At 41.2% G+C, this 26,131-nt stretch overlaps 1 protein-coding gene across 1 annotated transcript; it reads left to right on the top strand.

The window, feature by feature from the left end:
* The first annotated feature begins 7,618 nt into the window (after positions 1–7,618).
* Positions 7,619–24,133, top strand: RNF146 (ring finger protein 146). Its single transcript, XM_065400799.1, has 3 exons — positions 7,619–7,716; positions 15,225–15,374; positions 22,372–24,133. The coding sequence occupies exon 3, from the start codon at positions 22,373–22,375 to the stop codon at positions 23,429–23,431; it is 1,059 nt and encodes a 352-aa protein (XP_065256871.1). The 5' UTR covers positions 7,619–7,716; positions 15,225–15,374; position 22,372; the 3' UTR covers positions 23,432–24,133.
* The last annotated feature ends 1,998 nt before the right edge of the window (positions 24,134–26,131 follow it).

Consider the following 26,131-nt stretch of genomic DNA (forward strand, 5'->3'; position numbering starts at 1 on the left):
GTCTTAAACCTGCTGCCTGTTAATTTCCTTGGGTGACCCCTGGTTCTTGTGTTATGTGAAGGGGTAAATAACGCTTCCTTATTCACTTTCTCCACACCAGTCATGATTTTATGGACCTCTATGATATCCCTCCTTAGTCGTCTCTTTTCCAAACTGGACAAGTTCCAGTATTTTTAATCTCTTCTGATACAGAAGCTGTTCCACACCCCTAATCATTTTTGTTGCCATTTTCTGTACCTTTTCCAATTCTAATGTATTTTTTTTTGAGATGGGGTGACCACTTCTGCACGCAGTTTTCAAGGTGTGGGTGTACAATGGATGTATATAGAGGCATTATGATATTTCCTGTCATATTATCTATCCCTTTCCTAATGGTTCCTAACATTTTGTTAGTTTTTTTGACTGTCGCTGCACATTGAGTGGATGGTTTCAGCTGTCATGGATGTACCAGTGGGGAATTTGAGTGCACAAAGAACGAGGGACTAGACTCCAAGCTGGAGCATTTTTCTCTGGCCCAGCTCTCTTCTAAAACCCATGTTGTTTTTCTTCTTTCAAGGGACTTCGTCAGGTTACAAGCTATATATATTTTTAAGAAACAAACTTCCTCCACGTGTTACTAATTTTAAAACTGAAAGAATTTTTAAAAAACACTGACATGTATTTATTTATATTGCTCTTCACTGAGCTGTCCAATGGTTAAATCCTGAGTACAGGCCTCTTACTCCCAGGCAGGGGAGTGCCAACGTAGAGGTGATACAAAGTAACTCTTCACCCACTGTGCAGTCTAGACTCAGGGAACCCAGATCCCTGACCCCTGCAGCGGACTTCCATGGGTCAGGCCCCTCTGTCTCAGGGCCCACCTTTGAGTTGCAATAATCTGTGCAGAGCAAGCAGCGAAGGAGATGCAGAAAGGTCTAGGGACTGAAGGGATTACTCTGAACCTCCCCCAAACTGATGCTTGTGGACGGAGGGGAGGATTGATTTTCAATTTATCTTTTCCTTGTCATATGAGGACATTCTAATACAGCATGTGTCCAAGTGTGCTCTCAGTTACATGAGTATTAAAATTCTGATTCTATTTTCAGAATCCAGTGTAAATGTGAAGAAACTCCAAAGAAGTAAATAGAACTCCAGTTTTACAAAACCAATGTGAGAGTAGACTTGATTCCCATATTTCTAGTGAGGGAAATAATCAGTTCAGGCAAGGAAGAGCGAGTTAGGAGACCTGGGATTTATTCCTCACTCTGCCAGTGACCACGTGACATTAAGCAAATCACTCAGTCTCTCTGTTCCTTAGTCCCGCCCTTCCCCGTAAAATGGGGGTGCTGCCTTTCTAAGGAGTGTTGAGATCATCAGAAGAAAGGTACTAATTTAGTGCGAAGTATTATTTTATGACAAGAGATACTGGGCTAAATTCAGAGGTGTAAATAAACTGCACAGCATGTAACATCAGGGGTGGATGTACTTATAGCTCATTGCTACAATTGCCCAATTTTGGTGCAGTTCTGCAGGGGTCTGATCTGCCTGCACAGAGTTAAAGCAGGCTGAAGGCGGAGGGCTACTCTAACTTACACAAATAGAATAGCCACAGGGGGCCAAAAATGTAGCCTTGGATGATGTGCAAATAGAGGCATCCCAGCAACATCTCCTGTCCTCTGGCCTCACCCTATTTTTCCCTATTGTGTTAGTAGGGGATTGGGCCAAAGTGGCATATTAGTCTCTACAACAGCATTATACCACTGGAGCACCACCCTTGTGCTGAAGGCATCATCCCTAAGACTGTACACATACATAACAAAAAGATAGATTCTAAACTCGTTGAGACAAGGACTAAGTACAAGACAAGAGACAAATGGATACAGCAAACAGATGGGGGAACACAAGGTAATAGTGAGCTAATTATGATTGGTATACTAAACAGCACTCACAGGGTACAGAGTATGGACTTGCATCTTCAATCCTTATTCATGTGAGTAGTCCTAGTGAAGCCAATGGAGCTGCTCACCTGAGTAAGGCTGCAGGAATGAATCATCTATGAGAACATATGAACCATCCACAGATGTTTTAAGTTTTAATTAAAACTTTTAAACTGAAACAACCTCATTATCATGGTTACATGCAGCACTATCACATTTTTTTTAAAAAAAGAGACATTTGAATGTTCAGCAAATGGAGCAGTGTGAAAATGTCCATAAATGCTTTATAAAATAACAACAAAAACATTTGACTCATAAAACAAGAAGCTCAGAGGCTTCTCAGCTGGTTTGTTCTTTACCAAAGCACTTTTATGTCAGAAGGTTTTAATTTCACCAGAGCAATGTGTGTTGTTAACAAGAGCTCAGGAGAACAAGATTTTCTAGCACTCCCAGGTAGCCTTTTAAGAATTACTGTTCTTTAGAAACAAGATTGTTTTCCTTTTTTCTCAGTTGCTAATCTCGTTTTAATTTCAGGATGGAAACATCGATTTTTTTTAAAGTGTATTTGGTTCATTTCTTCTTTCTTTTTGCATGTTCCTCTCATGCTTTCTGCTTTTCATCTTCTCAATTTCCTTCATAAAGTCATTGCACAGAGCTACTACTGCAGTGATAGTGCAATTGCAGCACTCAGAAATATCGTATCCTCTAGTGTAAATATAACAATGTGCATGAGGAGTAATATGGCTTTCACACAGTACTGGTCAGAACACTAGGGCTATATTTCCACTATTGTCTCATTAAGATCTGGAACCCTGCAGAAGGGTCACCAACACACAGCTCTGGTGAGTGTGGTCTGATAGAAACAGTGTGAGCTCCTTGCAAACACTTCAGCAGTTAACTGTGTAGTTGGATCCTTACAAAAGTTTGAATACCTTGTTCCAGTCTTAAATGAGCTGGAAGTCTAAAATGCTGATGTGTATTTTCCTGGAAAATGCTCAAATGATGATGTAGATACACCCTGAGAGTTCTAGGAGCAAAACCTTGCTCGACAGAAGTTAAATGGGAGTTTTGCCATTAACTACAGTGGGGTTAGGGTTTCAACCTAAGTCACTTCCAGTGGTAATTGTCAGGAACAATTTTGCATGGATTTTCTCTGCAGTTAAACACAAGTCAGGTGTGTCTGAACCAAGGCAATAAAGACAGATACTGCAGCATTGCCTAAATTCTAACTAGAGCTTCCTTGACAGCTCAGCTTCCCTACAGCTACCTCATATACCATCTAGTGATCCAGCAAGGAACTGCAACTTGTAGTGTTTGTGACACATGAAAATAAGAACAAACTAATTTTGACAATTTAGTGCCAATTCTTACTAAAATAAAGTGTAACCTCTGTTTTAATTTTAATATCTGACATGTCCTCTGTCTGGGGACTAAAGAGTTGCCAACTCTTGTGATTTTATCATGAGTCTTGTGATATTTGGTGATTGTTTTCAGAGTCCCAGCTCCTGGAGACATGTGATTGAATTACAATCTCAGCTATTATTCAAATAAAAAGTAAGTGAAGTTGCATTATCCTTATCAATAGAAGTTGGCATCTCATTAGTGCTTGATCCAGGTCTTTTCCATTGCTGAGGGTTACAAATGGTTTATGGTCTGTTATCAGTGTAAATGAATCCAATCCACACAGATATTTGTAAAAGTTCTCACAGGGAAAAGGATGTGGTGAGTGTTAAGCAACAGGGGTTCATAAAACAAATGTGTCAGATATACAATAAAAATATAGCTTTGGGGCTAGCAAAAACCAACCAAGGATTCCCCCCGATGCAGGGGAAACCTTGAGTGGTGCGTAGCCAGCTATACATCTCTTGCTTCCCCTCACTTCCACGTAGGGAGTATGTTGAAGGTGGCGAGGTATGGCCAAGAAGGAATGGGGCAGAGTGCACAGTACTCACCCAGTCTTCGGCAGGCACAGCATCTGGCTGCAGCCAGCATAATTTAGAATAGCGCTTAGAGCAGCCACTTTGACCCCTAGAGATGCACTAGAGATAATAGTAATAAATAGTGCTCCAACAGGCAAAAAAAAAAAAAAGGCATGACCACAACATATGAACCAACCATAGGTGACAAAACACAAAAAAGAATAGCCTCAAGGGTGTATGAAACTGCTTTTGTGGTGTTGTATAAGACCTATTTTACATCTTATACGTAATAAACAAAATTTGCTATTAGGAAAGTTTGTTGATACACTAGAACAAATCACCTTTTCATTCTCTTTTTCCTATCTAACTATATATGGGCCTCATCACTTTAGTCTATTTCCAGGCCAATGGTCCAGTGTAGTATTTTAGGTATCTAGTTTTGGTATAGTTTGGATATAACTATATAACCACATATAACAACATGGAATATAACGACAAGAATGTTTGTTCTGTAGTGAGGGTTGAGATATATTTTGCATCTCACAGTGAAGCTTAAGGGTAGATCCACAGCTGGTGTCAATTGTCATAGCTCCATTGAAGTAAATGGAATTATGGCAATTTACACCACCTGAGGATCTTTACCTTAATTTTCAATTTCAGATTTTCAGCTTTTTTCCTATGAAGCTGTATGCATTAATAGTAATTTTGCTTTCATTAATTAGGTCCCTTAAGGGTCCTGACCTGCTATACTTTTTTAGGTCAAAGTCCCATCAAGTTCAATGGGAATTTGGCCTCATTTAACAACTACAGGATCAGGTTCTGGTTGAGCAAAGGATTAAGTCTATTGTTGCTGAAAAAAAACCATTACCAGTAAAAGTATTTATTTGTTTAATTTCCAACTATTATTTGGCTCAGGCTGACAGGAAGCACTTTATATAGCAATACAGGCTGCCACATTAACATCTCCTTGGATATAATTATGTCAAATTTTGTTGAATAGTGCTAATGATATATAGGACTTTCTCAAATCTTACAAGAGTTGGTGATTTAAAAAAATCTTTGAATTTTTGTTTCAAACTCTTTAGTATCCTTCGGTTATCTTTCTTGATGAGAGATAAGAGACAGATACTGATTTTCCCCCAGTGTCCCCATTTTCTGGTGTAAACTGGGTGTTATCTTCCAAAAAGTGTGGCCTAAAAGCTTTGTGGTCTATCAAGGTCTGACTGCATATTCTGAAGTGTATTCAAAATATTCTTAGTTATATTTGTTAAACTTTTAGTTTTGCCAAGATTTGTTAAGTGAAGGGCAAATGATTCATGACCTACTGCAGGCTATATGTTATGTGAAGTTGCACTTCCTCTTACTGGTTCAACATTTACCAGTCTTTTGTTGCAGAGAGGATGTTTGTAGAATAGACTTCTCGGTCCTATTTGACAACAGGAACTAAACACAGTATCCTACATTTTTATTGTCTCATTGGTGTGAATAGGATCAACTGAATTTTACACCCATTTAGAAAAAATGTGGCTGACCTTTGCATGAATTTCTCCACCCTCACTATATGGCTATCACCTTCCACTCCAAAGATGGTAGTACTTCAATGGTACTGTATGCATAGAGTTTGTAAGGTGCAGTCATTTGGGTTGAATGGTCCCATGTCTACACTGGAAAAACTAATCCCCAAATTCTCACTAGTTCTAACTTTTGATTCAGGTGATGTGATGTTAAAGCTGGTCTACACAGTCTACAAAGGGTACTGGTGGCTGGAAGGTTTTGCCACAAATTTAGTTAAATCTGCTGAAAAAACAAACAGTCTAATTGGTTTAAAAAAAAAAGTTCAAGATGCTGGAGTCTTGCATACATTGGCTCCCACCATGTTCACTTGCTCAGCTGAACTAGTGTCAGATCTGATGGGAATTATTTTGATAAATTTCTCCAGTGCAGGCAAGGCTTTAGAGCCACAAACAGAAGTGGGCTAAAAATTCAAAGTCTGGATCTGAACCTCTCCCAAGCACAGGGTTGTTCAGATGTGGTGACAAATCAGCCTAAAGACTAAGTATGGTGGCTGAGAAGCTCAGATTCAGAACAGAATTTCTCAAAATTTTAGATGTTTGGATCCGTGGTCTGGTCCGGACTCACAACTTCAGCATAAAATATTGTAACAAATCAGTTGCTACTTAGGAAATCTCCCATGGGAGTTGGGGCTGGCTGCCTAATGTATGCTGCATGCCAAAGCTGCTGAGAACTTCAGGGAGGCAATGGGAACAGAACTCATTTCCTTCTGCTGCAAAAATAGTACTTAAGCTAAAGGCAAGTTCCCTTTTGTAGTCAGCATTGCAGGACAGTATGGTATGGCAGGGGGCTCCTGATCCCATCCTGCCAAGTAGTACTGTACAAACACACACATGTGCTTGCCAGTTCGGTAGTGTTATGATTGGTACAACCTCAAGTGTTCAAAAATCATGTGCTCCACCAATCTTGACAGTGGTTTAAAAAGAATGAGATTTTAAAACATAGTACATATGGGTACTTTTTATTTGGTTGTGGGGCTGTTATTGTGCTCTCAGGTTGTGTTTTGAAGCTAGAAATTTACCTCTTTTTAATAAAAACTGAGGTTATCACAATCACTTCAGTCCAGGAGCTGCAGCTTTATGAAAGCCACCAAATACTGTGAAACTCAGAATAAAATTGTGAGCACTAGGATGCACTTCAGGACTCAGCCCATGTAATTTATAGCACGGCTGATTTTCATTATGCAGCATAATTGTTAGAGATTATTATATAACATTTATATTGCATTGGCACCTACAGCAAATTCTGGTGTGTGTAAAGAGGAGAGTAGTGAGTAGGCATGAGGAGGTGATTTTACCCCGATATACAGCACTGGTGAGGCCGATACTGGAACACAGTATACAAATCTGGTGCCCACGTTTTTAAAAGGATGATGAAAAAATGGAGAGGTGCAGAGAAGAGCCACCAAAACGATGCAAGAGCTGGAGAAAATGCCTTATAACGAGAGACCTGAAGAGCTTAGCCGATCCAAAAGACCACAGCGCACAACGAGAAAATACCGGGTCCACAGGGGCTCGCTAATCCAGCGGCAGGAAGCAGGACAAGAACCAGGGGCTGGGAGCTCAAGCCGGACACATGCAACATTAGGTATAAAATAACAGTGCAGGGGAGTCACCATTGAAGCGAACTGCGAGCTTCTCCACCTCTGGCTGGCTGGCTGCCCAGCTGGAAGATTCGCGTTGGCCAAACCCTGCTGCTGGGGCTCCCTGCAGGGCTGGGCGGGCGCAGCCTGCGCCGCCGCGCACGAGGTCAGACTCCGAGAGCAGCTGGTCCCCGCTGGCCGGCAGCGCTGGAGCATGAGGGCTGGGCTAGGGGCTGTGAGGTCCCCGCCGCCGCAGGCCGCAAGGGGGAGCCGGGTCTGCGCAGCGCCAGGCGCAGGGGCGGCCGGCCGGCCGGCTCCGGACTGCTGGGCACCAGCTCAGACACATTCCGCAGCGCTCCGCGCGGTGCGTACCCCAGGAGCCGCGCGCCACACTCCGGGGCCTAAGCAGCAAGAGGGAGCGCGCGGCGGACACGCGCAGCAGTAGGAAGATGGCTGTGAGTATTGTAGGCTGAGGGTCTCCCCAGAGAGACACCGCGGGGGGAGGGGCTACTTGGCCGCGCGCCAATGGGGGGGGGTCTGGTTTGTCCCCACCCCCTTTTAGCCCCCCCCCGCCACGGTGCGTTCCCCCTCCCCTCTGCGCGCTGACGTCATCGCGTCTCGTTCTCTCGGCGGCTGGAAGCGGCGGCGGCAGGTGACGGTGGCTCGGGCGGCTGTTTGCTCGTCGCTCAGCGGTAAAAGGACGGAGCAGCGCGAGCCGGGCCCGCGGGTGAGTCTGTGACGCCGCCGCGTTCTAGATCCCGCCGCTCGGGCGCTGGGGGCCTGCGCGCGCCCGCGGGGGGAGAGTCAGCGGGTTCCGCTCACCCACCCCGCGGGCTCCTCACAGCGGATCCCGCTGGGGCCTCTCCGCCCCGGGGGCTGGGGCGGATGCCGGGGCCGCCGTGCGGGGCCCTGGACAAAAGGCCACAGAGCCCCCGGGGTGGGGTGGGTGGTAACTGCCTACGGAGAAGCAGGAGCCCGCCTGCCCCTCACTCGGAGCGGGGCCCGCACCGCTTTGCCGGGTAGGCGCGGGGCGGGCAGAGCCCCTGGCAACCACCCACCCGGGGCAATCGGGCTGCGTCGTTTGGCAACTGCGTAACCCGTCGGTCACGTGACGCCGGTGTCCTCCCCCCTCCCCCCAACTGTGCTAATTTATCCCCCTCCCGAGCTCAGCCCACGGGTGGGGGTGGGGGCAGCGCATCGGGGAAACTTGACCCCGCTCAACATTTTATTTAAAAAAAAAAAAAATCTTAAACCATCAAACTCGCAGTAAATTTATAATTTATCCAGGAGCTTAGAAAGCCCCCTGGGGAGGGGACCTGTGTCTCCTGACAGGTGGGAAGCCCAGGGTGGGGTGTGATGTAACTAGGCTTGGGAGAAATTTGTTGTTGTTGTTGTTTTATGATTTGCACGGATAATACCCATGTCTATTTTTCTGCATATTTTTATTGATTTAAATTTTCATGGTTGTGGGAAATTATAGGTAGTCCGACGGGTTCAGACAATTGTTTAATGACAGTAGACACTGAGATTCAAGAAGTTATGTTTTTATAACTTAAAACACAAATTGTCAACATCACATGTCAAAACATAAAACCTAAATGTTCTCAAATCAAGCTCTAAGAAGGTCTCAAGCAGCATTTTTCTTATTTTGTCTCTGTAAATTTCAGTTATCATTGATGGGACTATTTTTCATGGGTTTATGTGTATGGTGAAATTTATGTTTACCAACATTTACTGATAAAAATCTTACTTCCAAGCTTAGATATAAGTAATATCCAGACATTTGAGAAATAGCTGATCATCTTTCATCCGAATCTTGCATTCATATGTCTTTTGATGACTTCACACAGGATTATTTTGCTTTGTTTTAGGTATTTGTAGTGTTTTCCACAGTTCCTTCTGTGGTTGGGTATTTTGAACAGTTAGTGGAGGCAGAATTGACTTGCAAATATTAAAATATATCTAAGTTTCAACACTCTAGACCAGAGGTCCTCAAACTGTGGGGCGTGCCCCCATAGGGAGGCACGGAGGAATGTTGGGGGGGGAGAAGGGAGAGGGCATGGCTGCTCCTCAGAGCAAAGGAACTGCGTAAGTGTGAAGTATTAATTTTTAATATCTTTTAAATAATGCTGTGCAGTATTTTGTATATCCTGTTTTCAAAATGTCATCTCTGTAGCTTGTAACTTTCATTATTGTAATAAAAAACTGAGCTAGGAAATTATATCAAAATGCTTAAGGTACTTTAGGAGGTCTAAAAAGGGGGCACCCAAAAACTTTTAGTGAAAATGCTTTTTTTGGTAACTAATAGTTTGGGCCCTGGGATTTCCTTGCATTGTTTTTAGCGTGTTTAAATGGAAGGTGAAAATAGATCTGTGGCCCAGTTTTTGGTACAAAGAACAGATGACACAGCTTCTCCACTGAAACTAATAGACTACTAGGAATATCTGGTAAATATAATTTTTATCTAAGAGCAACAGATAGTAACCTATATTGGCATGATCTAACAAATTGAAAGAGTTTTTAGTTCACAATAAAAAGGATAAAATGTTTACTCTTTGACTGAATCTCATGGTAATCTTCCTATTTTGCGGACTGTAAATGTTGTAGTTTATTTGCTTGTCTGCTAAAACAAATTCCAGAATATTTAGTAATCGTTAGGAATAAGGTACAGAATTTATTTTTGTGTTTCTCAAATTTGATATCTTAAAGGAAATATTGCAATCAAATACAAGTTTGAAAACAAAACCACAGAGGCAGCAGTCAAGTGTTGACAGTTTGTTTAAAACTGGTCTTTGGAACTGCTCTCTAAAATGGATTATCAGAATGAAGCTTTTGTCAGATAGTATTGAATTAACAGTAAAATCTGAATCTTGATTTGGTCAAAATGAGAGTAAATCTGACTTTTATTTACTGATAATTTTGCAGCAATTTACTCTACAATCTGTTGGACAGAACTAAATTGCTAACAATTACAGTAGTCGTAAGAAATAAAAAATGCTACTCTGACTCTATTGATATGGTGCAGAATCTGTGCTGAATGAAGGAAGGAAATTGTGCCCATTTTTTTACTAATGTGTAAATCAATTGATGAAATATGGTTTAACTTGCATCTTCAAATTATGCAGCATCAATTTAGCTGTAATTGAACTGTCAGTTACCAAGATGGAACTGCAGAATTTTCAAAGCGTACAGGAACAATTGACTTCTAGAATTGGTGGTAGAAAGCCAACTTAACAGAATCATACTCTTTCTCTGCTGTGCATTTTAGTCAAAGTTATAAAGGTGTTGCTGTATCCAGCACCTGTCTCTACACAGCAATGGTAATTTGGGGCCCGAACCTGCTTCCACGGACATCACTGGCAAAATTCCTGTTGGAGTTAATGAATATTACATTGTTTTAGTTATGAATGGTGAATCAAAGTTTAGATATATTAGAAATAAGTCCATAGTAGGACTATTAAATTTGGCAGTTGTTTATCCTTTATTAGAAATAATCTTCAACTATGTTAAGGGCCGTTCTAAAGAGGACTGTGATCAATTGTTCTCCATGTTCACTGAAGGTAGGATAAGAAGTAATGGGCTTAATCTGCAACAAGGCAGAGTTAGATTAATATTAGGGAAAACTTTCTACCTATAAAGGCAGTTAAGATCTGGAATAGGCTTCCAAGGAAGGTTATGGAAACCTCGTCATTGGAGGTTTTCATGAACAGGTTGGACAGTCGCCTGTCAGGGTGGTCTAGGTTTACTTTGGTCCTGCCTGAGTACAGGGGGCTAGACTTGATCACTTCTTGAGGACCCTTCCAGCTCTACGTTCCTATGATCCTGTGAAATTGAAACTTCTGTAACGCATCTGTCCTAACTGGAGCTTAGAATTCAGGTTCCAGTTGTAGCAGAATAAGAGGAGGAAAACTTTTATTTTTAACGTCTCTTCACCAGTTTTGATAAAAATGTTTGACCATTTTATACTAATTTTTTCCCCAGTGATACAGTAGTGAATGGATACATCTGCTAACTAAACATCAGCCCTTTTTATTAACTAATCATGGAATGCATAAAAGGACTCTATCAACTTGAAATCTAATCACATCATTTATATATCTATATATAATCTTTCTACTCATATATATATATATAATCTTTCCCACTGCTTTGCATTCACGCAAACATGGGAAAGTTACTGGTTATATGGGGGAGACAGTGAAACTGTCTGTCACAGTTTGCTGTCAAATGCACAAAGAAGACAAACTAATTTCAGTTATAGTAATATCATGTGTTAATTGTAGCAATGGCAGGTAACAAATTTTCAGACGGAAGTATAATTTTCATTTTTTAAGTTGGAGTATCTTAAAAAAATTCTGCAATTTTTATAACTGCTTCATGAATATTAAGCAGAGGCACTATTCAGACAGGGTTTTGTTTGACTTCTTTTGAGTCAGAGAGCCTAATGAAAAATTCTAAAATTCTCTTTTGGTAGAGCCAGCTGTATTTACAGAAGAAAAGTTTATATGTATCTTAAATTACGTTTATTGACAAGTTATTGAATGAGGATTTCATATCTTTTTAAGCATACAGGGGCAATCTTAAATCTTAATTTCATGAATTAATGTCTTAATTGCATTAATTATTTCAGAGTACTCTGTGTAGTGGTACAGTACTCGCAAGGTTGGCAGTACTGTTTAATACAAGGCTTTAAACATCCACTAGCCTTTGGCAAGCAGGAAGCTTTCCTGCTATCTGCTTTTGCAAAATATAAGCTTCTATCTGGAAATAAGTTTCTAGCCCTTATGACTGTGAAGATCACCTTCCAAATATGAACAAAGTAGAAACTGAAAGCTCTGTCTTCCTAAATCCGCAGATTTTTAGTTCCTCTATTGCTGTTCAGAACTCCAAAGCAGCATCCAAGCAAAAACTGACCAGAGCATTCCCAGTCTTTACTGCTGTTAGAGAGTACTCTGTGGGCAGCAATTAAACTGACAAGAATAATCAATTTTCTTCTGTTTCAATTTGGGAAAAGCTCTGAGCAGTAGAGGAGGGCGCCAAAATCAGATGCAGGGGGGGATGATGGTTTTGTTGGGAGAACCCCACCATCACTCTTGCAACAACCAGAGGGGCTTTGAAGGATGCAGGAGACACCTGCTAGCCAGACACTTCAAAAGATGGAACCCCTGAGTATAGACCATGGACATCAGTTTGGTAGGAATCCCAGCACCTTTCATTTTCACAGCAGCTGATGTGGGATGTGGCTGTCACCTGGATGTTGCTCCTGGCCATTGGAGCTGCTCCTCTAGTTTAGTAATTTGACTGTTAGGTGTTGAATAAATGTTTCAGCCCCTGTGTGTGAGATGATTGGTGAATGAAATTAGGTTTTATGTGTGTAATGGGAGAGTTGGGGGTGGTACAGGTGGGGAAGAGAATGTTAGGTGCATAGGGTGAGAAATTACTTTAAAACATACAGAAATTCGGAGCAGGGGCAGTTTGGGGAAGGGTGCGGGTTTCAGCACAGGTATCTTTCATCCTGGCTAGGTAAATTTTTCAAGTCTTGCTTAATGTAGAAATAACAATTTAATGAAATGTAGAAGTTTCCTGAAGTCAGTTTCTGAAGTAATTCACTTTAAAGGTACAGAGCAGTTAAAAAGCTGCTTTACCTTAACCTTATAATTATATCCCTGACGAGATTTTTTTTTTTTAGGGATAATTACACTCCCAGAGCATACTCTTTTTAAAAGGACTCATTCAGAATTGAAAGACCTGACTTATTTTCCTTCTCCCCACTCCACAGTTAATTAATTTGGGTTATGATGTGTATCATCACCTCTGACAGTGGATTCGGAAAAGGGTTAGACAAAAAGCTTCTTTAAATGAGATGCAGCAGCCGTAATTCAATGCCAGCTTCTGAAAGGTGATAGATCAAACACCGCACCCAGGGCCTTGAGCTTTGTTACAACTGACTCTTTGGTCACAGTAAACCCAATATCTTGTCTGTTGGGCTGCTTAAGGAGGAGCTGACATTTTAACACTGTTGCAGCTCTTCTTTTTGGAAGCTAATGGGTGGAGGAGGTGGGGGATGACCAGAGCCACTGAAAACAACCTTTGCCTTTAAAAGGGTGTGAGGACATATGTTGAGGCCTGTTGATCTTGGCAATATTCCTTAGGAATAATTTCTAAAATGTCCCATACTCAGCTGTAGCCAGATAATAACTTTAGTATGCCCATTTATTACTCAAACACGTTAACTAAAAAGTCATCTAAACATTTACAGTCTGCTGTTATCAATGATGTATGTTCTACAATTATGCTAAGTATTCAGCTCTCTCTCAGGGACCTATCACTTTTTAACTTCACTCTGCTGCATACATATGAGTCTGATGTGTGCACTAAAATTTCACTGAAATAGCTCTTTTCTTAAGTGAATGGCAACATATGACACTTCCTCACGTTCACTTTAAAATGAACCTCAAATGTAATACATGATGCAGAGGAGGAATGTATAACTCATAGGCATAGGTAAGGCAATGGTTTAGTCAGGGTATTTTTAGTAAAAGCCATGGAGAGGTCATGGGCAATAAACAAAAATTCACAGCCTGCAACCTATCCATGACTTATACTAAAAATACTGAGATTAAATTTGGGAGAGGGCAACCAAGGCCAGCAGCACCAGCTGCCGGGGCCAGAGGACCGCAGCTGCTCCGGCTGGCCAGCTGAGGACTGCTGCCCGAGGCCATGGCTGCTTTGGCCGGCCGGGAACCACTGCTGCTCCAGCCGGCTGGCCAGGGACCAGTGCCCAGAACTGCGGCTGCTCCGGCCAGCTGCCCGGGGACCGCTGCCGTGACCGCCGGAGCAGCGGCTGATGTGGCTGTCCCGGGGGCCAGCTGCTTTGGCACCCCTGAGGTCAGCCACACTGGCCCCTGCGGAAGTCCCGGAGGTTGCGAAAAGTCACGGAATCCATGACTTCCACGAGCTCTGTGACAGACACGGAGCCCTACTCATAGGACTGGTAATGCTTTAGAGCACGAGTAAGGCTGTGTCTACGCTGCCACTTTCAGCGCTAAAACTTTTGTCGTTCAGGGGTGTGAAAAAACACATCCCTGAGCAACAAAAGTTTTAGCGCTGAAAAGCGCCAGTATAGACAGTGTGATAAAGCTACCACCGCTCGTTCTGGGGTTTTTTTTATCGCCGGGAGAGCTCTCCCTTGGCGATAGGGTGTCTACATTGCCCACGTTACATCACTGCCGTGGTCGCGCTGTAACATGGGTAGTGTAGACATACCCTAAGAGTTATCAACTATTGCCATATTTCATCTCCCTTTTTTTATAGTAAGACCTCTCTTGATCCCAGTTAGGGTATGGGAACAATGTGATCTTGACACCTTGGTATCATTTTGTGACCTCAGGGGGGTTGCAGATCCCTGCTTTAGAGTTATTTGCTTACAGGTCACTGCTTCAGTTCCAGCTTCTATCATTAGTAAGACAGTTATTACCATCTGATGGCTATTTGCAATGTGTGATTTGTTCAGCAGAAACTAGACTGACACTAATTCATGTCACACAAGCCAAAGTGTATCATGACTGGCATTAACTGGTACCCTTGGCACTTTGAAGGAGGCATTTGACTAAATGGTTATGGAAACTGAACTACCTTCTCATCCTCTCTCACAAAATGCATACATGCAATTTATTATGAATGAATCCCAAAACATTTTATGAATGTTAAAGCCCCTCTGCCTTCCCAAACTCCCTGAGTTTAAGAAGGGACTTGTGATTGAGCACACAACTTCCTAGAATTATGCAATGTGTCGAAAGGCTTGGGAAGTAGAGAGAGTAGTATTAGGTATGAACATAGTTGCTCTTGTTTCTCCACTGCTTGTCAGTACATAGGAAGCAGCAGTCTTAAGAATCACTGTTCACCCGCAGTTACCTAGTTCTTATATACCAATGCAATTGCCTTTATAAATACCTTAGAAAGTGAGGTAGGTTTGTTGAAGTTTGATATCACAAAAGTGGATGACAAAATGCAGGCAGAAATTGGGGATTTTAAAACAAGACGACCACCTGTTTGAAAACTGTATTTCTAGATGTTGAAAATATCCTGCTTAAAATGGTAAAAGAGGGTGGTATTCTTCTGTTTGCTGGAATGAGAACATAACACTGTATTTTGTTTGCTATTAGACTGCTAAATGAAAGAGAACTCTGTTCAGTGTTGCTCTAATAATGATGTTTTCTTTTCCTCAACTTGCAGAGAAGTTGAAACGCTAGTAGTGTTCCCTTGTGCAGTGCAGAAGAATGAGCCAACAGTGGGAAAGAGTACACTATATTCTGATTGGATACATTTGAAGAGGATAATTTTAGTCTTGTGGCATGCTTCAGCAGGAACCATACTAAAAACGAAGTAAGCTCAACATCATTGTTTTATTATGTTAATTGACTTGCATTTATCAGGTACTTAAAGAGATACTGAGTTGAGGTTCAAAATCTGGCCTTTACTATTAACAAAAATAATTATCTACTTGGGTAAATCCAGTTTCTCTCTTTGAAGGGACCCACAATGCCTGAAGGCTTTTTATCTAGATCTCCTGCATCACCTGTTCCAAATTTTGAGTGCTAATGAGGACACTTCCAGACATACAATTTCACACATTCTTTGGCTGTATGTATGATTTAATGATAATACATTCCTATAAACATACGGGATAACAGGGACAGATGTCTGGCAGAAGTGTGGGTTGGGTCCATCTTAAGTGGTTTATTGCATTTCAACGTGCATTGTTTAATGTGGTTCAAATGCCCAGTGTTCTTTGAGCATTCTTTTCACACCTGAATTTTTGGTCCAAATGTTTCAGATAGTTTTATTTTTAAAAGCGGTCTTTGAAATGAACTATGTATATTTTAGGCTGCTTTCTGCAACAGTGGTAAGAAACAGGAAGAATTATGTTTATCAGCCATTTTTAAAAGTGAAAATAGAGCTTAAGCAATTAAACATAAAGGCAGTCCTACAAATTGACCCCAATTAGTTGTTGATCAAACTTCAAAATAAAAAAAATTACCATTGGGCTAAGAACAAACATGGGAAATTTCAGCCAAGAGTAAGCTATCCTTTACTTATATGAGCACCTAAAAGTAAGCTTGGAATGAAAGTGCCTTCTGAACCATAACTTGACCATTGCTACTGTGGTCTCTAAATATTTTTTCCTCCTTTTGAAGTGCCATTTACTAGTTTTGAAAACAAATGTTTTTTGTTTGTCCTACTGGATCTGATTAATCAAGTAAACCCGTAGAACATGATTATTAAAGAAAAACCATTAATGATAGGATCGTCTAAAAATGACATGTTTAGATGGTGTTGGTTTTATTGAATTTAAATGTTCTGGGGCCTAATTTGTGCATATGCAACTCCAGTTGACCTCAGCTGTCATAGGAACCAAGAAGCTGATTGGGCCTCTGGAGAAATGGATTAAACCTTCAGCCTTGTTAATTTAAAAAACAGTTTTTTATCCCTCTAAGTTATGGAATAACAGTGCTTGTTTGAATTTTGAGATAAGATTGTCATGCCCTAGCTACCTGAAATCATTCCCCCCCCAAATAATTGTCTTCCTCTTTTAGCTCAAGCCAAGTGAATAAGCAAAAAGTCCTAGATAAGCCAGTTCCACACTCGCAAGTCAAGAAGCAGAATTTGATTAGTTTGGCAATCTCTTCTAGAGACTACACACATCTGTGTAAACTAGGAATGTCTCAGTTTCTCTCCTGAGAGCCAGCATTCCAAGACTGAAGGCAAATCTAGCTTCCCCCCACTCCACCCCACATGCTTTCACGTGGCAAATTGGAAGTAACATAGGTTTAATGTTAGCTATAAATTAACTCATTTGAACCATTGATCAGAGTTTCTAAGTGCTAATGCTCTTTGCATTGTTATTACTAAATAGTGGGAACTTTGAATCTCCTGTCATTAGAGGTTACCAGTAAGTGTAACTATAGCCGGACCGCTTGGAAATAGTGACCATAATACAATAGCATTCAACATCCCTGTGGTGGGAAGAACACCTCAACTGCCCAACACTGTGGCCTTTAATTTCAAAAGGGGGAACTATACAAAAATGAGGGGGTTAGTTAGACAAAAGTTAAAAGGTACAGTGACTAAAGTGAAATCCCTGCAAGTTGCGTGGGCCCTTTTTAAAGACACCATAATAGAGGCTCAACTTCAATGTATACCCCAAATTAAGAAAAACAGTAAAAGAACTAAAAAAGAGCCACCGTGGCTTAACAACCATGTAAAAGAAGCAGTGAGAGATAAAAAGACTTCCTTTAAAAAGTGGAAGTCAAATCCTAGTGAGGCAAATAGAAAGGAGCACAAACACTGCCAACTTAAGTGCAAGAGTGTAATAAGAAAAGCCAAAGAGGAGTTTGAAGAACGGCTAGCCAAAAACTCCAAAGGTAATAACAAAATGTTTTTTAAGTACATCAGAAGCAGGAAGCCTGCTAAACAACCAGTGGGGCCCCTTGACGATGAAAATACAAAAGGAGCGCTTAAAGATGATAAAGTCATTGCGGAGAAACTAAATGGATTCTTTGCTTCAGTCTTCACGGCTGAGGATGTTAGGGAGATTCCCAAACCTGAGCTGGCTTTTGTAGGTGACAAATCTGAGGAACTGTCACAGATTGAAGTATCACTAGAGGAGGTTTTGGAATTAATTGATAAACTCAACATTAACAAGTTACCGGGACCAGATGGCATTCACCCAAGAGTTCTGAAAGAACTCAAATGTGAAGTTGCGGAACTATTAACTAAGGTTTGTAACCTGTCCTTTAAATCGGCTTCGGTACCCAATGACTGGAAGTTAGCTAATGTAACGCCAATATTTAAAAAGGGCTCTAGGGGTGATCCCGGCAATTACAGACCGGTAAGTCTAACGTCGGTACCGGGCAAATTAGTTGAAACAATAGTAAAGAACAAAATTGTCAGACACATAGAAAAACATAAACTCTTGAGCAATAGTCAACATGGTTTCTGTAAAGGGAAATCGTGTCTTACTAATCTATTAGAGTTCTTTGAAGGGGTCAACAAACATGTGGACAAGGGGGATCCGGTGGACATAGTGTACTTAGATTTCCAGAAAGCCTTTGACAAGGTCCCTCACCAAAGGCTCTTACGTAAATTAAGCTGTCATGGGATAAAAGGGAAGGTCCTTTCATGGATTGAGAACTGGTTAAAGGACAGGGAACAAAGGGTAGGAATTAATGGTAAATTCTCAGAATGGAGAGGGGTAACTAGTGGTGTTCCCCAAGGGTCAGTCCTAGGACCTATCCTATTCAATTTATTCATAAATGATCTGGAGAAAGGGGTAAACAGTGAGGTGGCAAAGTTTGCAGATGATACTAAACTACTCAAGATAGTTAAGACCAAAGCAGATTGTGAAGAACTTCAAAAAGATCTCACAAAACTAAGTGATTGGGCAACAAAATGGCAAATGAAATTTAATGTGGATAAATGTAAAGTAATGCACGTTGGAAAAAATAACCCCAACTATACATACAACATGATGGGGGCTAATTTAGCTACAACGAGTCAGGAAAAAGATCTTGGCGTCATCGTGGATAGTTCTCTAAAGATGTCCACGCAGTGTGCAGAGGCGGTCAAAAAAGCAAACAGGATGTTAGGAATCATTAAAAAGGGGATAGAGAATAACACTGAGAATATATTATTGCCCTTATATAAATCCATGGTTCGCCCACATCTCGAATACTGTGTACAGATGTGGTCTCCTCACCTCAAAAAAGATATTCTAGCACTAGAAAAGGTTCAGAAAAGAGCAACTAAAATGATTAAGGGTTTAGAGAGGGTCCCATATGAGGAAAGATTAAAGAGGCTAGGACTCTTCAGTTTGGAAAAGAGAAGACTAAGGGGGGACATGATAGAGGTATATAAAATCATGAGTGATGTTGAGAAAGTGGATAAGGAAAAGTTATTTACTTATTCCCATAATACAAGAACTAGGGGTCACCAAATGAAATTAATAGGCAGCAGGTTTAAAACAAATAAAAGGAAGTTCTTCTTCACGCAGCGCACAGTCAACTTGTGGAACTCCTTACCTGAGGAGGTTGTGAAGGCTAGGACTATAATAATGTTTAAAAGGGGACTGGATAAATTCATGGTGGCTAAGTCCATAAATGGCTATTAGCCAGGATGGGTAAGAATGGTGTCCCTAGCCTCTGTTCGTCAGAGGATGGAGATGGATGGCAGGAGAGAGATCACTTGATCATTGCCTGTTAGGTTCACTCCCTCTGGGGCACCTGGCATTGGCCACTGTCGGTAGACAGATACTGGGCTAGATGGACCTTTGGTCTGACCCAGTACGGCCTTTCTTATGTTCTTATGCAATTTGTGGCACCAGAATTTTTGATTTTCCAATACCAGCTGCATTCGTGCTTAGCGTTTGGCAGTCTCAGCTTTCTCTGAGGTGTTAATCAGGTGTGATATGAAACTTGTATAGAAAATTATTTGTAAACAAAGGGTGTTTAACTTCCTCCACTCCTCTAAAGAGAGGACAATTTTAAAAAGAGCATTCAGAAGGGAGTCTCTTGTAAAACTGGTAGGGAAATAAGAATCTTTACCTAACTGTCTTTCTGGACAGTAATACACCATTATGGAAGCTGCTGTTCCTGCTCTCCTCTTCAACTGTTGGCATATGGTAATCAGTAAAGGGTTTTTCTTTCAATTACTTCCCTGGGAAATACCAGCTCCATTACATCCTGTGGGTATTCTGAGAAATCAGTAGCTTGTGTCCCTCTGTAATAAACTCTCAAGCACAAACACTAACTTGAATCTAAACAAATTCTATTCCAAAACATAACTTCAAAAGTCTGAGAAAGCTACAAAGCAAGCTAATTGGAGGAAAATCTGTAACACAACTGGTATAGTATCTTCTCAGATCATTCTAGGGTGAATCACTCAATTTGGCATATATTACTGTGCAGAAAGACAATTGCCAGATGGTAATTCTATTTCTGCATTCTGGCATGTCAATTCAGACACTATTACAAAGATTCCATTAATCTTTCCTCTTAGTTATTGATCTTGCCTAAGGGAGGGGGAAATTCTCAGATAAGAAACTGACATATAGGTGGGCACAGTTATCCACATGATCTGCTAAGTGCTCAAGTTGTAGTGCTTTTAGCAAGCATAAATTGATGACCAGGAAGTGGTTTGAAGAGATTAGTGTCTGTCATTCAGAAGAAAATTATGACGATAGTACCCAACTATGTTACCTAGCAGATAGGGAATGCACTAAAATAAAAGGCCTGAGATGCTGCTACATACCTAATCCTTTTAAAATCCTTATCTGTGTCTGAGTTCCTCAGGGATTGCACATCCTCTGGGGAAGAAGAGAGTTTCTTGGTTCCTGAAGGAGCCGAGTCCCAGGTAGTTTGATAAATTTCCTCAAGATAAACAATCTTGCTGTATTAGGAGGAAGATCGTGTCGAATTAGGATTCTCCCAAAGAGAGCACTTGGGATTCCACAACAGAATGAACGGGAAAGATCCTTTTATTAGTTTTCTCACCAATATTATTTTAACCCTTCAGGTAGCTTTTTTGGAGTCATGGAAGCTATATGAAGGACCCTATCTAAAACTAGAAAGAGAGGTTTGATCTTCAGATTTGTATTGTCATGTAGCCTGCTTTGTGTCCTTAGAGTTCCCTTTTTCCTTTGAATTCTCTAGGGGATAAATAATGCCTAACAGCCTAGGTGAAACAGTTCTTTCCCCTTCTAACCTCACACAGCTTTCACACTGGGTTCTCTTCCCCCCCCCCCCCCCCCCGCGAAAATTCCTTAACATTAACTTTCTGAAATTTTCAAACCTTTGGGGTGTTTGGTTCTGAAAAAGAAACATTGCTCCAAGAGAGAGAGGGTCTGGTAGGCAGCAGTCTGTATATTGTAAAGAGGACTAGTATCAACCCTGAGGCAGCTAATACCTTGTTCGGAGGAGGGAAGATATTTTAAAGGACAGTTTTACTTTGAGAACACCTACCAAAGATGGTAGGCTGGAGAGGCAAAGTAGAAACTGATAGTTACCCACTTGGGAAGGGAGGGTGGTACCTCAGGCAAGAAGCAGCTGGAATGGTATCTGTTGCCAAGCCTAAATCTAGAGTTAATATGGTTGCCAACACATGTCACTGCTAGCTACAGCCATGTCTGGTAGGAATTATGATGCAGGTTCTCTCTGAGCACTCTACAACACTGGTTCTCAACCAGAGGTACGCATACCCAGGGGGGTATGTAGAGGTCTTCCAGGGGGTACATCAACTCATCTAGATATTTACCTAGTTTTACACTAGGCTACATAAAAAGCACTAGCGAAGTCAGTACTACCTAAAATTTCATATAGACAATGATTTGTTTATACTGCTCTATATACTATACATTGAAATTTAAGTACAATATTTATATTCCAATTGATTTATTTTATAATTATATGATAAAAATGAGAAAGTAAGCAATTTTTAAGAAATGGTGTGCTGTGACACTTGTATTTTTATGTCTTTTGTAAGCAAGTCGTTTTTAAAGTGAGGTGTAATTTGGGATTATGCAAGACAAATCAGACTCTTGAAAGGGTTGGGGTACAGAAGTCTGAAAAGGTTGAAAGCCACTGCTCTACAACACTCACCATTCATCACAAAGTTACTTCTTTTGCCTGGGTGCCTAGCTGACTCTTGAGGGCTATTAGATGAGAGGAAGGAAGGAAGGAAAGTCCCTCATGAGAACATCCCATAGAGTGCTGTGGGGGTGGGAGAAGGCTGCTGAATAGGTATTTCCATCTTCTAGACTCCTGAGTTGATGCTCACCAGCATTAAGACAAGCCCTATAAGTTGCTTCATGTAGGTGCCTACAGGCAGAGCACTTCTTGAGGATTTTCTGTCATGAAAGCAAGATTTACAAACTCTCAGCTGCTGTTCATTTCTTGAAGAGGCATACAAACAGCTGGCTGACTGAATGCACTCAAGCAGAGTATGCATGAAAGAAAATTCCTTATTGATTAGCTAACTCCCTGCCTGGGAGCACAGAAGGAACTGCAAACCAATTAGTCTGAACTGGCATACTAAAACTGAAATAGACAACAAGGTTGGGATGCTGAACTTGGTATTTGGAAGCCATTGTTTTTGTTAATGTCCCTGAACTAGGGAACAGAATGCTATAATCTTTCCTAAAGGTATGCACCTATAAAACATTAAATATTTTAAAATGTTCAGTTTGTTTCATATCTGATTGTCCAAAAGTTTAACTTCATGGAAAGCTTTTATTTCTTCTGTGGTTAGTATTGTCTTAGGTGAGTTAAGGTACTGATTTGGCTTAATACTTATAACCTGACTTAAATCTATTTCTGATCCTTTGTAGGATGGCTGGCTGTGGTGAAATTGATCACTCGATCAACATGCTTCCCACTAATAGGAAGACAAATGAGTCATGTTCCAATACAACACCTTCCCTGACAGTCCCTGAATGTGCTATCTGTCTGCAAACGTGTGTCCACCCAGTGAGTCTGCCTTGTAAACATGTTTTCTGCTATCTGTGTGTGAAGGGAGCTTCCTGGCTTGGAAAACGATGTGCACTGTGTCGGCAGGAGATTCCTGAGGACTTTCTTGACAAGCCAACCTTACTATCGCCAGAGGAACTCAAAGTGGCAAGCAGAGGCAATGGGGAATATGCTTGGTACTATGAAGGTAGAAATGGTTGGTGGCAATATGATGAACGTACCAGTAGGGAGCTGGAAGATGCCTTTTCCAAAGGTAAAAAGAGTACTGAAATGTTAATTGCTGGGTTTTTGTATGTAGCAGATCTCGAAAACATGGTTCAGTATAGGAGAAATGAGCATGGACGTCGCAGGAAAATAAAACGGGACATAATAGATATACCAAAGAAGGGAGTGGCCGGGCTTAGGTTGGACTGTGATTCTAACACTGTCAATCTAGGAAGAGAGAGCTCTGCTGATGGCGCAGACAGTACATCGGCTCTGGGGGCTGCTGCTGCGCAGCCTCTAGCATCCGTTTCTGCTAGACCCCTAACTTCACTAGATGGTCAGCTGACGAGTCCTGCAACGCCATCACCTGATGCAAGCACTTCTTTAGAGAACTCTTTTGCCCACTTACAAATAAACGGAGACAACATGGCTGAAAGAAGTCATAGGGGAGAGGGAGAGGAAGACCATGAGTCATCGTCTTCTGGTAGGGTGCCAGCCCCTGATACCTCCGTTGAGGAAACCGAATCGGATGATAGCAGCGATAGTGAGGATGTGTATGCTCAACTTCAGCAACACACGTCCTCTGCCCAGCAAAGACACTTGAATGCGAATGCAAACCAATCAGTAATAGAGAGACCAGTGGCAGGGGGTGGGACAGTAAGCACCAGTGTAAGATCTAGAAGGCCTGATGGACAGTGCACGGTAACTGAAGTTTAAATTTAGAGCCATGTGTTTTAAAAACTCAGTCCAGTATCTGTAAATTTTCTGTCCATGCTGGCATTGCACTCAAACCTAGCAGTGTATTTGAAGTGGGAGGGGGGAAAGGGGAGAAACAGATTTGGCCTGTTAACTTAAATTCTCAACATGTCTCAGCTGGAAGACTCTTTAACTGTAAGAAACTGGGGTGTCTTGTTAATGGTTTGAAAGCTACTTAGCAATACCCAGTTTTCTTGAAAATGTCTTTTGTGTTTATTTTGTAGCATTTTACCCCGTGGAGATACTCAGTCCCTTTTTGGCCAATGTATATCCACTGTACAACTCAGATTGTCTTCATTATCTGACTGTTGCATTAAGTGTCTTACTACTTTCTGCATGGATTGATATATGAAAAGAACACTAAAGCAATGTGGGAACAGACAAGATGTTGGGTATGAGCAGGATGCTTAATTTAATGTGAGAAAATATATGTGAGTTTGGAGTTAAGATGTGTTTTATTAGACAAAGAAATCATTTTTATCTTCATGCAATGGAAATGTAAAAATGCTATTAACTTTTGTTGAAAATTCTTATCTGTACACACTTCATGGCGTTTTCATTGGCTTTGCTGTCTAGTCCTTGTAGTTTGTTTTTGAGGTCTTTGTTGATCTGTCTTGTTTTTGTTACAAAATTTATAATTTAATAAAAACTACACTTTAACAATCTGTGGTGTCTTTGCATTTTGATTGAATTGTACCAAGGGGCACTTAGACAAAGGTATCATGAAGCAGGCATGCTATGCTGCCAAAAAGGGAGTTTTGGGTTGGCTTTGAGGGATCTTGAAATTCTCACTTCCCAGACCAGGTTATCATGTAGTGTGCTGACTGGTATGAGCACATCCTTCTGGCTGACTGAATGTTAACTGTGGTGTCAGAAGCCGTGCATTCTGATTTCAAGGCTGCTCAGTTCATTTTGCTGTTGTGGTGGTGAAGTAAAGGATTGCAGGAGAAAACCACAGGTGATCTATACCTGTTACATCCAGTAGTGGAGCAAGTATGTTTATCTGGATGTATTTCATCTTAGACAAGCAGCTAGTTTAAATGTTTGACCCTGGTTGTGGCAAAGCTAAGGTATGCAAATATTAGGGAATACATTTCCACTTGTTTATATACCATTAGAAATCTAATTCTATGCTTTCAAAGGGTGGGGCATGCTTCTGAGGTTTTCGTAGATCTGGTCTACACTACAGAGTCAGGTCAACGCAAGGCAGCTTACATCAACCTAACTATGGACGTATCTACACTTAAATTTCGCTTCCGCTGACATAATTGACCCTTAGGCCAACTTAATAACTCCTCCTCCACAAGCAGCTGAGAGTCAAGATCAATGTAGTTATGTTGACACAGTGTCAGTGTAGAAACTGTGTTGCTTATGTTGACTGTTACTGGCTTTCAGGAGCTGTCCCACAATGCCCCACGCTGATAGTGCAATCCATACAAGCACTCCTGGTGAGGATATGCACCGCTGACACAAGGAGCAAAGTGTAGACCCACACGAAGTTTTTTTCTTTTCTCCTGCTGATAATAGCCCACCTTAATTGATTAGTCTTGTTAGAGTTGGTATGGCAACACCTATTTTTTCGTGTTCTCTATGTGTGTATATCTTCCTATTGTATTTTCCACTGCATGCGTCCGATGAAGTGGGTTTTAGCCCACGAAAGCTTATGCCGAAATAAATTTGTTAGTCTCTAAAGTGCCACAAGTACTCCTCATTCTTTATGCAATGTACTGTAATTACTCTGGCGGCTTTATACCAATGTAAGTTAGGTTAACATAATTTTGTAGTGTAGACATGGCCTTAGTGGGAGATGTGGCTCTACTGCTGGCCTCAGTGTCAAAAGACAGGATAAGCCTTTTCCGACTATGGCGTCAGAAAAGCTTACAATAGTTCGAGCTGACTTGAGCTCATAAGTACTGCATTTGCTTTTAATTTTCAAAATTCATTAAGAAACCACTTCAGTTAATTCAGTCCAGACTTTGGTCGGAGGGAAAGGACATGGCCATATTTGCAATAAAAATGTACAAACTAAGACATTATAAGAAAGCATCTATTAACATGTCTCGTCTTCTTAATGTAAGTCATTGGAAAACAAACTGCACACTTCATATATAGTTATGATAGCAATATGATACCTGAATTGTACAGAAATTGGGTACAACACTTAAAATCCTCAGCTGAAAGCTGCGGTTTTTATTCTCTAGGACTTCAGTTCTTTGAATGTAATGAGGTCCATTCTGATTTAGAATTTTTCCATAAGATTGAAGCCCACATACTCAAATCCTCCTGTTTTTCTGTAAGCCATAATTGAAGTGCACACCTGTGAGGGAAAGAAATCCAAAGACCATGCAGGTCTCTATTGCATTGTCTGGCTTCTGTTTAGGAAACTGAAGTAGAACATGAAACAAAGGAGAATTTGACCTCCCATAGAAACTAATTTGCCTTACATTCTTCTCCATACCAAAAATTGATGGATATGATTAAAATTATTATCTGAGCACACCGGTGAGTTGTTTCCAGAGACTGACAGAAGAGGCAGGAATTGCAAAAGGACACCTGTGGCAGAGTGGGCTGGGGAAGATGTGTATTTCTCCCCCCCCAATTTGGGCACCACATGGCACAAAACAAGGTTCCTTGATTCTGTTCTTTTAAGGGATATCCTCT

Source organism: Emys orbicularis, chromosome 3 (assembly GCF_028017835.1).
Source record: "Emys orbicularis isolate rEmyOrb1 chromosome 3, rEmyOrb1.hap1, whole genome shotgun sequence".
Taxonomy (NCBI): Eukaryota; Metazoa; Chordata; order Testudines; family Emydidae; genus Emys; species Emys orbicularis.

Coding starts and splice junctions, on each gene's coding strand:
- RNF146 (XM_065400799.1), top strand. CDS start 22,373: ATGGCTGGCTGTGGTGAAATTGATCACTCGATCAACATGCTTCCCACT.